We start from the raw sequence: 12,696 nt of genomic DNA, 5'->3' as shown, positions 1-12,696 counted from the left end.
TGTTGTCGTGAAGTGTGGATCCGTTGATGAGTCTGGATGGGACGTCATGACGCACCAGTAGTGCGACGCCAGTTAAAATTATAGGATGGCGTTATCATTCTAATTTATCTGGACAGGGTTACGGGTGAGCTTCTGCACCAGTATCTCGAACCTTCTCGGCTCCAGTTCCTCCTCAATAGCTGGTTAGCTGGTTTACTGTTTCAGATGTTTTCTGCTGGATCTCTGCTTATCTAACGAATCCTTTGCTGACTCTCTCTTGTAGGTCCTTTAACTGTTGAATCCTTCTCTCTTCATACTCTGTCTTTCTCTTCTCTTCTCTACTTCCTTTTATTTATTTTCAGCCATTTCATTGGCTGATTGTAATTGGACAAGGGGAAGACCAGAATTCAGCTGTTGGTTTCATCCTTTGAGAGTTTACAAATCTTTCATCTCTTCCGGTTATTACTTCTTATTTGTTCTGGGTAAGAACTGAGAGTATGAAGGGTTTAAATTCACACCTGCACAGAATTTTTCTGTTCTGCCACCATCGATACCGACTTTCTCCGTGGCGCAACACTTGGTAATGTTTACTTATGGCTTGCTACTTACTGTTACTTAGGCTTAAGGGACTGAGTACGTGCTTTTGGGTCCCGCGTCGCTGTCTCCTTTGGTAAAGAAATGATCAGTCAATAAAATTACAGCTGCTCAGTAAAAAGATAATTAAATTGACAGTTGAGTTTGAAAAAATAGGAATTCTAAGAGGTTCAAAAAATTGTTTTTCAAATAACTCAGAAACTATAGATCTGCTGGAAAATTATCCCAGTCGAGAAATAATTCTCTACAAATAAGAAAAATCTTCTAAATCAGAGTAGAATTAGCAATGATACATCTTATTGGACTTCGGATTATTCTTATGCAGACATCAAATTGAAAGCGCTTTCTGTCACTTTCTTTTTTTTTTTTGTTTTTTCGGCCAAGACTCCCATTGGAGTCCTATACTGCCTAACCATGGTTGGGGGTCAAAGTTCTTCATTTTGTGGGACCGCCACTCAATGAAAAAAGTCAACGTCCCAGGCCGGATCTGCCACTTTCTCTGAGCAATTGGTACTTTTGTTTTTATTTTAACTTTAAGACATATTAATTGCCTCTTTTATATTATTTTATATAAGTTTACTTGGTAAAGGTCTCATAATTTCGCGTTTTGTTGCTATTTTTCACTCAATCTATATTTCATCTGGACAAATGTTGTATAGAATATTTTATTTTAGTGACCATCAAGGTATGGAACTTCCGTTGAGGTAGCTCACTATGTTTTCTATTTTACAAAATAATGTTTAATATTTGTAAAATCTTTTTTCAGTTTGTGAAGAGTAGATACTAATTTTAATGGTCCTCAGAATTCAATTTAATTTATAGATTATCGAACTCAGGTATATAAACTTTCATGCACATTGGAACATGCATAAATAAAAATATACAATTGAAAAAATATTTAAAAATAAATCAAAATCTAATATTAGAATTGATTTTAGACTCCTAAGTACTGTCAGAAGAACAACCTGGTTTTAGAAAATGATTAGTAAGTTTAACATTGTAAAGTTTGTAAATGTCCGTTTGTTATTGTGTGTTTCCTTTGAATTTTTTTAAAAAATTGTTATAGTAACGATGATTCGAATTTAGCTTTGGGTAACAAAAACATCCAATCGGTTGTGACTATAATTAATAAATTTATTTGTTAAAAGTCATAATGATTTTAGATAAAATAGTTAACTTTTTGACTTGGTCCTTAGAGTGAAGAGAAAAAAAGTGACAGATTGCAATGCTCTATACAGTACTCTCTCTGAAGGAGTAGTCGACTTCAGCTCTACAGCCATCATGATTTTACCTGAGAAAATGGAGTATAGCAGCTTCACAGGAGACCTGTTTGAGTATAAGTAAGTTAATCATTACATTCATCATTATTGAAATGATCAAAAGGTTTAAATTTTTATAAACAAGGTAAGTGGCCTAAATATGGCTCATCGGCCATTTTTATATCTTATGCATTTTTGTTAATGCATATTACGTGCCTGAATTCTATTGCTATCTAGAGGCTAAACCTGAACCTGCATACTGATCTTCATTTGTTAAGTCGTCAGTTTACTACTTGCCGTAACCAAATATTTATCTGCTCCTGCTCAAAGAATTGTAGCTAAATTATTACGATATACTCAGTTAGCTAGTAATGTAAAGATTCTTTTTACTTATACAATCTTATAACTTTTTGCAAAAATACTTTACGAACCCATTAGGTAAAGTTCGACAGGAGTTAAAATTATGACAATCGATAATTATGTTATAACTTGAAAAAAATCGTTTGAGCAGTTTTAAATTTAAAACTACAAGCAATGATTTTGTGTTTTAAATGTCAATGTAATTTTTATTTATTCTTTAATCAGCTTTCTTTTATATTAATCATGTTACAACCTACCTGAAAAGTGTTTATTACAATTAATGGTAACATGATCTGTGATATTCTTGATAGTGAAATGGTAAAATTCAGCTAAAAACCCGTCAAAAGGAATGTGTATATGGAAGGTGAACCTCATAGGGGTATCCATGATGTGTTAAATGTAATGTTTAACCATGTTAAATGTTATAAGTGTAGGATTGTGAGCAGCCTTATTTAAAGTCATGTTAAATGCATTATAGATCCTAGCGGATTTTCTGAGCAAATTTGTTTTATAACCTTTCCTTCCTACACTTCATGTTATTTTTTACTTCTAAGTTTTGATTAAAGTAATTTATTACAACCTGCTTAAATTGAGTGAAAAGTGGAATTTGTGTGAATGTTATACTGCTGAGTGCCTTGTTGATCTTCTAACTTGTGAGGAAGAGATTCAAGATGAGCTTATTCACAACTGTCATAACATTATTATTATTATTGTCATCCATTGCTTTATTAATTTTAAAAACATCCAAAACAATACTAATACACAATCAAAACATAAACTACGAGTAATCTAACACGCTGGTCTGTTGCGTGTCGTCATTCCCTGTTTAACAGACCTAGTAACAGACTCTCAACCATGTTATATGCTATATCGTTTTAACATAGTAAAATAAAGAAATATGTTACTCTAAATGTTGTTGTTATCTCTTTTGTTCTATAGCCCTGATGAAGACCTGAAACTCAGGTCGAAACATCGGCATAAAATAAATAAATATGGTTTTGTTTATTTATGTTGTTCTTTGCTGACCGCACCCCCTGACAAACTTCTCCAATCTTAAAATAAAGAAATATTTCTCTATTTAACCTCAGTTTTTGCATTTAACACGCTTTAACATGTTAAACTAAAGATCACGTATACCCATCATGTTATATGTTATATCGTTTTAACATGGTAAAAGAAGGAAATATCCACTTAACATAAGTTTTTCCATTTAACATTTCAAACTAATGATCATGAATAGGACTACTATTCATGATGAGGGTCTGCACCTCGAATTAAAAAATTAATTTGGTCCGGTGTAGGACTGATGACCTTACCTTGTACTCTTTTATCGTGAATCGTATTCTGTTTCTTCAGGATCACATCATGCGGCCAAAGATTTCCACGGTCTAAGGTGCCAACAGACAAACAAAAATGTGGTTATAAAAGGAACGATTGAAGTAATGTAGGTAATATTTGGGTCAGGTACCATACTATTTCATAAATTATTTATGGTGGTGATTCAAATAACTTTTGAAAACCCTTCTCCGCTCTTTTAGCAACGTATTTAGCACTACCTGTGATAATTCTCAGCGCATGGTTCTGTGAGACATCAAGCCTTTTAACTGTCGAATCTGAAGCACACGCCCGTACTCCATTGCAGGCCTCCTGTAGGTCTTATATTTAGGTTAATGTCAGTACGTCTTAAGAGAAACACCATCGGGTTCCCGTCAGTTTCTTTAGCAGGTCCAACCTTCTCTTTAATGTATTGTTGGTGGATGAGCACTCTATGGTAATAGGGAATCCAGTTTGATACCTAGTTTGTTCACACACGCCCACGCTCATACACACATACAGAGGCTATTTTGCGATATTGGAAAGTTGGATTCGATTTTTTTAACGATCGCAATAAGTCCCCTTACTATACTAACCTTCTTATTCAAACTGTCCTAACTGAATTTCAATCATTTTTAAGACTTGATGGTTTACATAAGTTTTTGGAGCTTCGTAGCTTGTTGTAACATAAGTTTCAAACATTGATATGTTATTTTAAGTTAATACTACAGTTGGAAGATGTCACACTAATCAAATATTGAAAACAAAAATAAAGCAAGCGAAAAATTAAAATTTTGTTAGTAGAACAATTTAAATGATGGTTGAATAGATAACTAAGTTGATATAAAAATATAAAATCCAAAATATCCATAGTTATTGAAGTTTCTTTTTCACTGTGCGTAAAACTAAGATAAGTTGAATCATGATTCTATTCTAATTATGATTACAGAAGTATGATTCTCTTCAAGCACCCTAGGTTGCCTGTGATGAAGAATATCTATGTATTACCGTTTCACCGCTACGTTTGGTTTTGCTGCGTCGGCTTGTTCTTTCTATGCTTTGGCTTGCTCCTCGCTGCCGCCCGAAGCTACCCCGGAGTATTCGAGGAATACACCTACTCCTCTCCATCGGACATACTCACCCTTCTGATCGGAGTAGCCAGTCAGCAAGGTAAATGTCATTGGACTGCGGTCAACACAAATTTTGTATCTGAGTTCTAGCTGTTTATTTTAATTACTAATAAAAGAAAAAATTGATTAATCAGAAAAAAATTGCTTTTGTAGGCACTAGATCTATATTTTAAACAATTCTAAATCAGTAAATTTTTTCTTCTGTCGTTACTGAATAACTGCAAAAATTCAGGCCTGGCAGCTTTTTTTTTTAAGTCAATAAAATTTCCTACAGTTGTTAACCAAAATGAGTTCTGTAAGACCATCCAATTTCAAGATAAACTCCAAAAATTGACCATTTTCCACAAAAAAGTGAAAATAAAAAACATTTTATGTTTATCCGTTTTTATTAGAATTTAATAGGAACAACTTGAACAGTTTTAATCTTCTCTTAAATTCTATTTATCCTTTTTTTTTTTGGTTACCAAAATTTTTTTTTAAGAGGAATGGTTTTGAAAAGAGAATGGTCTCTTTTGAACAGAAATGAAAGGTAATTAAATTTACTTTAAATTCGTTCAAAATAATATTTCACGCAGAATGAATATTTATGATGTTATTTCTCAAAATATGATGAGACAATGACATTTTTCTTTATGATAATTATTAGTTGATGTATGTAATTAAATTTATTGTTGAAAGTTGGCCCGTGTGGTGGTCAATGAAGGTGCACACAGAAGATTTTGAGATTTTTTATTTAAATCTGGTAGATTAATTATTTTATTAGATGTAATTATAATGTGTACCTTTTTTGATCGCAACCCGGACCATATTCCAAGGAGACAGTTTTTTTTTACTTCTTGGAGAAATTGTGAATATTTAAAGAGATGTATCTTGATGTGTAATGGTCGTACTGAGACTCTGATTTTTGTTTCAAATTTCAACAAATGTCGAAACTTTCACTAACTATAAAAATTAGTATTTAGTTTTTCTTGGGTTTATTGAACGAATATCAACAATATCAGAACTGCAACAGTTCCTTACGGCCTGGGAAGTCGATTTTTATTTCTGTGGTGGTCCCACTAAATGAAAACTTGACCTGGGGTAGTTAAATATTCATTTTTCAGCGGTCCCGAAGAATGAATCTTGACACTCCCACCTTGGTTAGTATGCGGCGGCAACCCAGGTAGCCGTCAGGGGTTGGCAAAAAGGACCCACAGGCCCACTTGCCGGACTTGTTCCCCCACCAAATACTAGTACCAGTACCAGTATATCGGTAAGTGAACACAAAAGGTGCTTAAAATCTGAAATATCGTTTTACTTTCTACAAAAGAAAGTATTAATCAAAAGTAAAAATTGAAGGTTTTGTTTATTATTCGATGTATATAATCAAAATTTAATGACTGGAATGAAATAGAACATAAACAAAAACATTTTTTGTTGATCTATGCAATTGTCCCAACAGGGATTCACATTATTTTATACCAACAGGAATCGACCTTGGAGCCCGTTCCCCTTCGACAAGGATGGCGCTCCTCCTGTTCTCCGTCTGCTCTCTTTTCCTCAGCACATCGTACTCCGCCAATATTGTAGCGCTCATCCAAAGTGGGGCAGAAACAATAACCACCATTGCTGATCTGGTCCAATCACCTCTGAGCTTCGCTGTGCAAGACGTGTCCTTTGTCAAGGTCTATCTCAAAGTATGTTCCATTTTTTTTTTTACTAGTTAAAGTCTGCCTGTTTAATTATTTGTGTATTTAAACTAATAATGAATAACTTCAATGATTGTTCAGCATCATGATTTTAAATTGTAAATGTGGTATAATTTCCAGCGATTCACCAACGACCTGAAAAATGAAGAAAAAATTGATAGTTTTATATCACTTCTGTCTTCTCCGGGTATCTTCTCTATCTTATACCTTTTCTCCTTTTCGTAAGGACCTGCAGCTAGTTCCGGTAGGATTTGCTATCCTCTTCAAGACCTTAAGCTAGTTCCTTACGTAGTTCGTTTTCCATCCTGCAAGGACCTACAGCTAGTTCCGGTAGGCTTCTCATCCCCTTCAAGACCTTAGGCTAGTTCTCTACGGAGTGAATTTTCCATCCTGCGAGGAATACGTCTAATTCCCGTAAAACTCATCCTGTCAGTGTATCTCCTAACCAGCTACCTAACCTATTGAATACGCATTGTCGAAGCCTTCTGACGTAGGATACCTCACATCTTCAATTGGAGTTAGAATTAAATAATTACACACAAACACCTCGACAAATCTTTTCTTGAGAAGAAACCTCCTCGTCAGGAAAACTCTATGAATTATGCACATTATAATTGAGTAAAAGGCCGTCTTTTTCTACAACTAATAGTTTAATATTTCCAACAAGCTTGAAACTGTACCTTAATATTTAAATGTGATTTCAAGTTCGAAAACTTTCATGTTTCAGAACGGTGAGAAGGAAGTAAAAGATCTCTACGAAACAAAAATTATGAAAGGAAATTCGAATCCCTTTATCTCAGCAGAAAGAGGAGTCGAAAAGATGAAGAACGAAGTATTTGCATTTCACGTATGTATTGCTCTGTTATATAGTATAATGCACAAACATTATATATTTAGACATGATATATGTTATATTCATAGATATTATATATATTATACTAACGTAAAAGAATGTGGGTCTCAGAGTTGGCCGAAATTTTGTTGTAGCAGAATCTACAGCTTAATTAACTTTAGTCATTATGAATTTATAATTTAAAAAATCAGTTACCTGTGTGTCCATACCATAAGTAAATTATTTACTAATTATTTTTTTAATCGATGAAGCATTAAAAAATAATATATATTCATATTAACAACTGTTAATTTAGCAATAGTTTATAGCTAATTTTTTTCCCTATTCTAGTAGCTCTTAATATTTTCATTGTTTTAAATTAATTAATACCAAATTAAGTAAATAATCCTTTTAATCGATAATTTATACTTTTTAGAGAGAGTAAAAACGATTTATACAGACCGTTTATTTTATTGAAAAAATGTAATAATGGTTATAGAAAAATTTATATATATATTATTATTTATTTGTAATTGCTTGGGATCTTCAACCATGTATGAACTAATAGCTTAAAAAAAAATCTTATTAAAATTAATTTTTTTTATTACTTTTCAAACCTCAGGCGCAAGTCCCAGTGCGTTCGGTTCGGAACGTTATGGGCTCGATTCCCACCTGGGGCAGTTAATATTTATTTTTCGTCTGTACCGAAAAATGAATCTTGACACTCCTACCTTGGTTAGTACGCAGCGGCAACTCAGGTAGCCGCCAAGGTTAGGCAAAAAGGACCAAGAGGCCAACTCGCCGGACTTCTCCCGCTTACCAAATACCAACTGCCTGTATTATTTGTTTTTAATATGGTTTATTGTATCAAAAATAAACAACAGTTTATAAGAAAAAATATGTTATTATTAAGAAACTCGTGCATTAAACGGTATAAAATAACTGTTTAACTATTTCATATTGGGACTGGTAAAGCCTATTGGTCCTTTTTGCCATCCCCAAGACAAACCAATGGAATGGCTCTGTAATATATCTTATTCCTCTATAACGAAACTTTTCGACTTTCTAATGAAATTTAAAAGGGACTCCCAATGTATAAAGGAAGCTTAATTTCCTGTGATTCTATCAGAGCCTAAAAGCCTGTATCTTAGTGATGCATACCTATCATAATCTGATATGTAATGTAAGGCAGTCTCTGTGGCCCTTCCGCATAAGCAGCAGGTTTCATCGTGGACTACTCCACATATCTTAAGATGTCTTTGAAGTCTGCAGTGACCTGTAAGAACTCCTATTAATAATCGGATTTCATTTCTGTTCAGGTTTAGCAGCCACTTAGTTTTAGAAGTAGAGGGTTTAGCTATTAAAATCTTGGCCTGTCTCAGCCATATGAAATCCCTTCACTCCTTACCTGCTATCTTCCTTATTCAGTCAAGAACTACTTTTTTCTGATGCCTAAGAATGATTCTGGTCCTATAGGAGGGTGCTCAGCCCCGTTTCTAGCAAGGTGATCAGCTTTTTCATTACTTGTGATTCCCTTGCGTCCTGGGATCCACACAAGCTGAAGCTTCTTTAAGAACGCTAATGATTCTAAGGATGGTTTAGACTCTCATACCAATTTAGAGGTGATCCTAGGTGACTTCAAGGCTTGAAGGGCAGACAGACTATCTGAAAAGATGGTGATGCCAGTCCTTTCACAGCTAGTGACATCAGGGCATAAAGCTGCTGACAAGATGGCAAACACTTCTGCCTGAAAGACTGCTGCCTAGTGGGAAGCTTAGTTCAATGCCTAATTCTTCTATGTAAACCCCTGCCCCCTTGAAATACCATGTTTTTAAGGGCCCATATTGGAAATTTATAATTTTTCACCTTCAATATTTTCCAGAAAAAAAAAATGGATTGGGAAACCTTAAATAAATGAAAGTGTAAAATATCACAATTCTATAAAAAGCTGTTTCTAGGTAAATACCCCTCGATAGTATTTTGTTAAATTTGACAATTATTGGGAAATCAGAAGAACCTGACTGATACCATTTATTTTATAATTTTTAATTTGCTAATATAATAATTAATCTGAGGTGTTAAAATCACTGGTGTAATAAGGGTTACAGCTGTTTTAAAACTGAGCTGAAGGGCTATGCCAGTTTGTTGAAACAAATGTGGCAATACTCGAAGTTGACATTGATCTACCCTTAAGGGATTGAGAGTGAAACTTTTTCCTCAGTCAGTGCAAAAAACTATGAAACTGTAAGAGTAACCGTTTTATAGTTGTCTGTATATCATATATTTTCTTCATTTAAATTTTACGATGCCTGACGATGTACTACCTGAAAAATAATCATTTTATTGTTTTTATGTTGTCAGTTGAACTATCTCAAATACTGACATATATATTTGACTTAAAATTCTTTCCTCGTCATTTGATAAATCCTTGGCTTGTGTAAACTTAAATTGATTTATCAAAGAACTGATTTAGACCGTGACAGTAGTTTGGTTTGATGTTTCCCGATCGATCGCGAGATTATTGGCTACAATCCATCAACCTTTCAACATACATTATTCCGTTTTATATCAAGATTTCAATCATGACATTAAACCTGTGTTAGAGAACAAATTCATCCAATTACTTTTCCGATAAAATTGAAGAATCGTAGCGAATTTTATTTATAACAATTCACTAGGTTTTTCCTTTCCATCTTTACCCGTATTAAGTAAGAAGAACTTATAATATTTCAAAATTATTCTGTTGTGAAAAAGGTGGAGACAAGCATTGCCTACAACATAATGTCGAAAACGTACACATCGCAGGAAAAGTGTGGCCTTAGCGAGCTTCATGTATACACCTACCCCCGATTCTCTATCCCAGTTATTAAGGATTCAGGATATAGAGACCTCTTCGCTTCCCGGTATGTATGAACATAGTATATAGAACTATACACTGTTTATAAGTTATTTGATTGCTTTTTAATTTTTTAAGAAGTAGTTCGTTTTTTATCGAGGCTGCTATAGAAGATCCGTAAATCCCTACTCTCTCATAAAATGCTTTCTCATTATCCGTTCCTATCTCACTGTTGGGGCAAGGATTTTTTCAGGATTGGAAGAAATTCTCTTCCCCACCAGATTAGAATGTTCGCTGGTTTGGGTTAAAATAAAAACTGGGGAAATGAAAATAATCTCATAAAAAATTAAAATATTAAAAAAGTAACCTTCTAATTGATAGACAATTTAATAATATTAACATATAAACAAATAAATTGTTCTGTTGTTACAAAATAAAAAAATGAATTATGAAATAAAATATTTATATATGCACAAAACTGAAACAATTTAAAACAAAAGAAATAGTTTAAGAAACTATTTTATTTAATAACCCAAAGAAATTTCCACTACTTTAGTTAGTTAGTGAACCAAAAAATAAGGACGTTTGAGAGCTAATGAATGAAAGGGAAAAAAATAGTCACTCACAGATGGCTGGGGAGTCGATATGCGCATATCAGATACCTCTCCTGCCTTATCTCATCCCAGATGGACGTTTGATGCCAATAGCTCGTAAAAAATAAGATGTTGGGTGAGGGTCCCTCGGAAGATTGTGCCCCGATAAACAAGTAGATTAGCATGAGTGAATGATGGAATAAGAGCGCCAGGTGGGTCAGGCAGCTCCAATGCCTCGAATACTGCCCTTATCAGTCTGTATCCAGGCTCTAATTCCTCTGCAGTTGGGTTGCTGTTGTATACATGCCCAGCGAAATATTTATATACTCATCAGAATAAACCTCTAAACGTCTATGACTTACATAAATGAAAATACATAAATTAAAAATATAAAATAACTCGTAGTTAAAATAAACTTATAATTAACAGAAAATAAAAAACCAACAGGGACGTAAAAAAAATTAAATAAACTTTTGGGCTTTAACACTCACTGACAGATTATTGAAAGTAAATCACAATTGTGCTTACTCTTTCCTCTTGCCTTAGCCTGCTGGTGTACCTCAGTGTAGTTTCCTTGGTCCTATCCTTTACCCAATTTATACAGCTGACATCTCAGTTCAATATGCGCTATCAGTAAATAATGACATTGTATCCTAAACTCTCCGATTTCACACCACATAGCGTCAAAACTGGAGGATTAAAATAAATCACATTTACGCTTGGTCCTAAACCCATATCCTGCCCTATAGTATTGTTAAATAATACTCCACTTATTCCAACCGAACAGTTCGCTACCTTGTTCTACATCTGGACAAACAGCTAACTTGGAATCCTGATAAAAGATTAAGAGACAGAAACCTCTACTGGTCGATTCCGACTATTGTAACATTTACCAATCAAACGGTCTGAACTTCCAACTAAATATTAAAGACTCTTTTCAATGACCAGAATAAGGCCTATTTGGACTTACAGACTAGTTTCGTGGTTCCACTAAACCATCGAATTGCTCTCTTTTGTTCCAAGTCAAGTTATCCTTCAGCACCTCAATGTTCCAAGTGTTACCAATTTGGCTAGAACCAGATATCAATCCTTGCATGACAAACTTCCTAACCACCCAAAACCTCTTGTTTCTAACCTTCTGTACTCTTCATCACCTGATAATTCTCCTAGGCCTGTGAGAAAAAGATGGTTTTGAAATCATCTACTCTGTAAATATTATTGGAGCTCTATCAATGGGTAATTTCTCCACAAGACTTAATTTAGCTCACATAAAAATTACTGGTATATGTATTTTTAACACTTACTACTTTAAATATATATATAAAGTAGTTCATATCAATACTTTTTATTTTTGCTTTTCTATGTACTTTCTCCTAAATGAAATATTTCTATATAATTTTTTGTTTTAGCTTGTAAGATAGATACAAGATCATATATTTATGACCTTTTTTCTTTATGCCTGATACTTATTATATAGTTATTATTATAATACTTATTTTAAACTTGTTTTATTATTCCAAATAAAAACAAAAATCATGCAGAAATACTGCATTTAGGAGAAAGAACAAAGAAAAGTGAGAATATGTAGTATAAAAATTATGAAATAGTTACTATCTATCTTGTTATCTTTTTACCAATATCTGTATTCTGTCCAAGGCAACAGATAATATTTTCAACACTTTATTTACACCTAGGTGTAAAGAAAATATATTAAATTATTCGAATCCCAATTGACGACAACCTCTATGTATGTTATGGTAAGAGATTCATAATATATCAAGACAAACAGCGAACCATCATTATTTCAACTGAAAGAAATTGAAGAATATTTTTGAAATATGATTTTGATATATTAAAATCATGTTTCATATAATTCTAATAATGTGGTTCATAATTTTCAATAATCTGCATCAAAATCTATGGAGTAAAATCAATTGTGATATAATGTTGACTGCAGTGATTTATTGTTTATGTAATTCTATAGTTTTAAAATACAAAGCAGTCTGGAAAAGGTGTAAATAAATATCTTACAGACAAGTGTTATGACTCTTTTATTTATATTGTACAATGCAAGTTTAGATTTACGTTATATTTATTTTGATTCATTTTTA

General features: G+C 33.3%; 1 protein-coding gene across 2 annotated transcripts in view; it reads left to right on the top strand.

Moving 5' to 3' along the window:
* LOC106677745 (ionotropic receptor 75a) overlaps positions 1-12,696 on the top strand; it is a 20,493-nt gene that overhangs the window by 6,271 nt on the left and 1,526 nt on the right. For both annotated transcript variants that reach the window (XR_010844139.1, XM_014415835.3), the window contains exons 5-9: positions 1,770-1,913; positions 4,456-4,676; positions 6,104-6,312; positions 7,052-7,171; positions 9,911-10,059. Coding sequence is in view for 1 of the 2 variants with exons in the window: in XM_014415835.3 (XP_014271321.3) it covers positions 1,770-1,913; positions 4,456-4,676; positions 6,104-6,312; positions 7,052-7,171; positions 9,911-10,059 (843 nt within the window). In the remaining variant the exon portion in view is untranslated. The remainder of the gene's footprint in view (positions 1-1,769; positions 1,914-4,455; positions 4,677-6,103; positions 6,313-7,051; positions 7,172-9,910; positions 10,060-12,696) is intronic.

This window comes from Halyomorpha halys, unplaced genomic scaffold (genome assembly GCF_000696795.3).
Source record: "Halyomorpha halys isolate HHAL.00 unplaced genomic scaffold, Hhal_1.1 Scaffold107.1, whole genome shotgun sequence".
In the NCBI taxonomy this organism is placed as follows: domain Eukaryota; kingdom Metazoa; phylum Arthropoda; class Insecta; order Hemiptera; family Pentatomidae; genus Halyomorpha; species Halyomorpha halys.
This window is presented reverse-complemented; position numbering and strand designations above follow the sequence as displayed.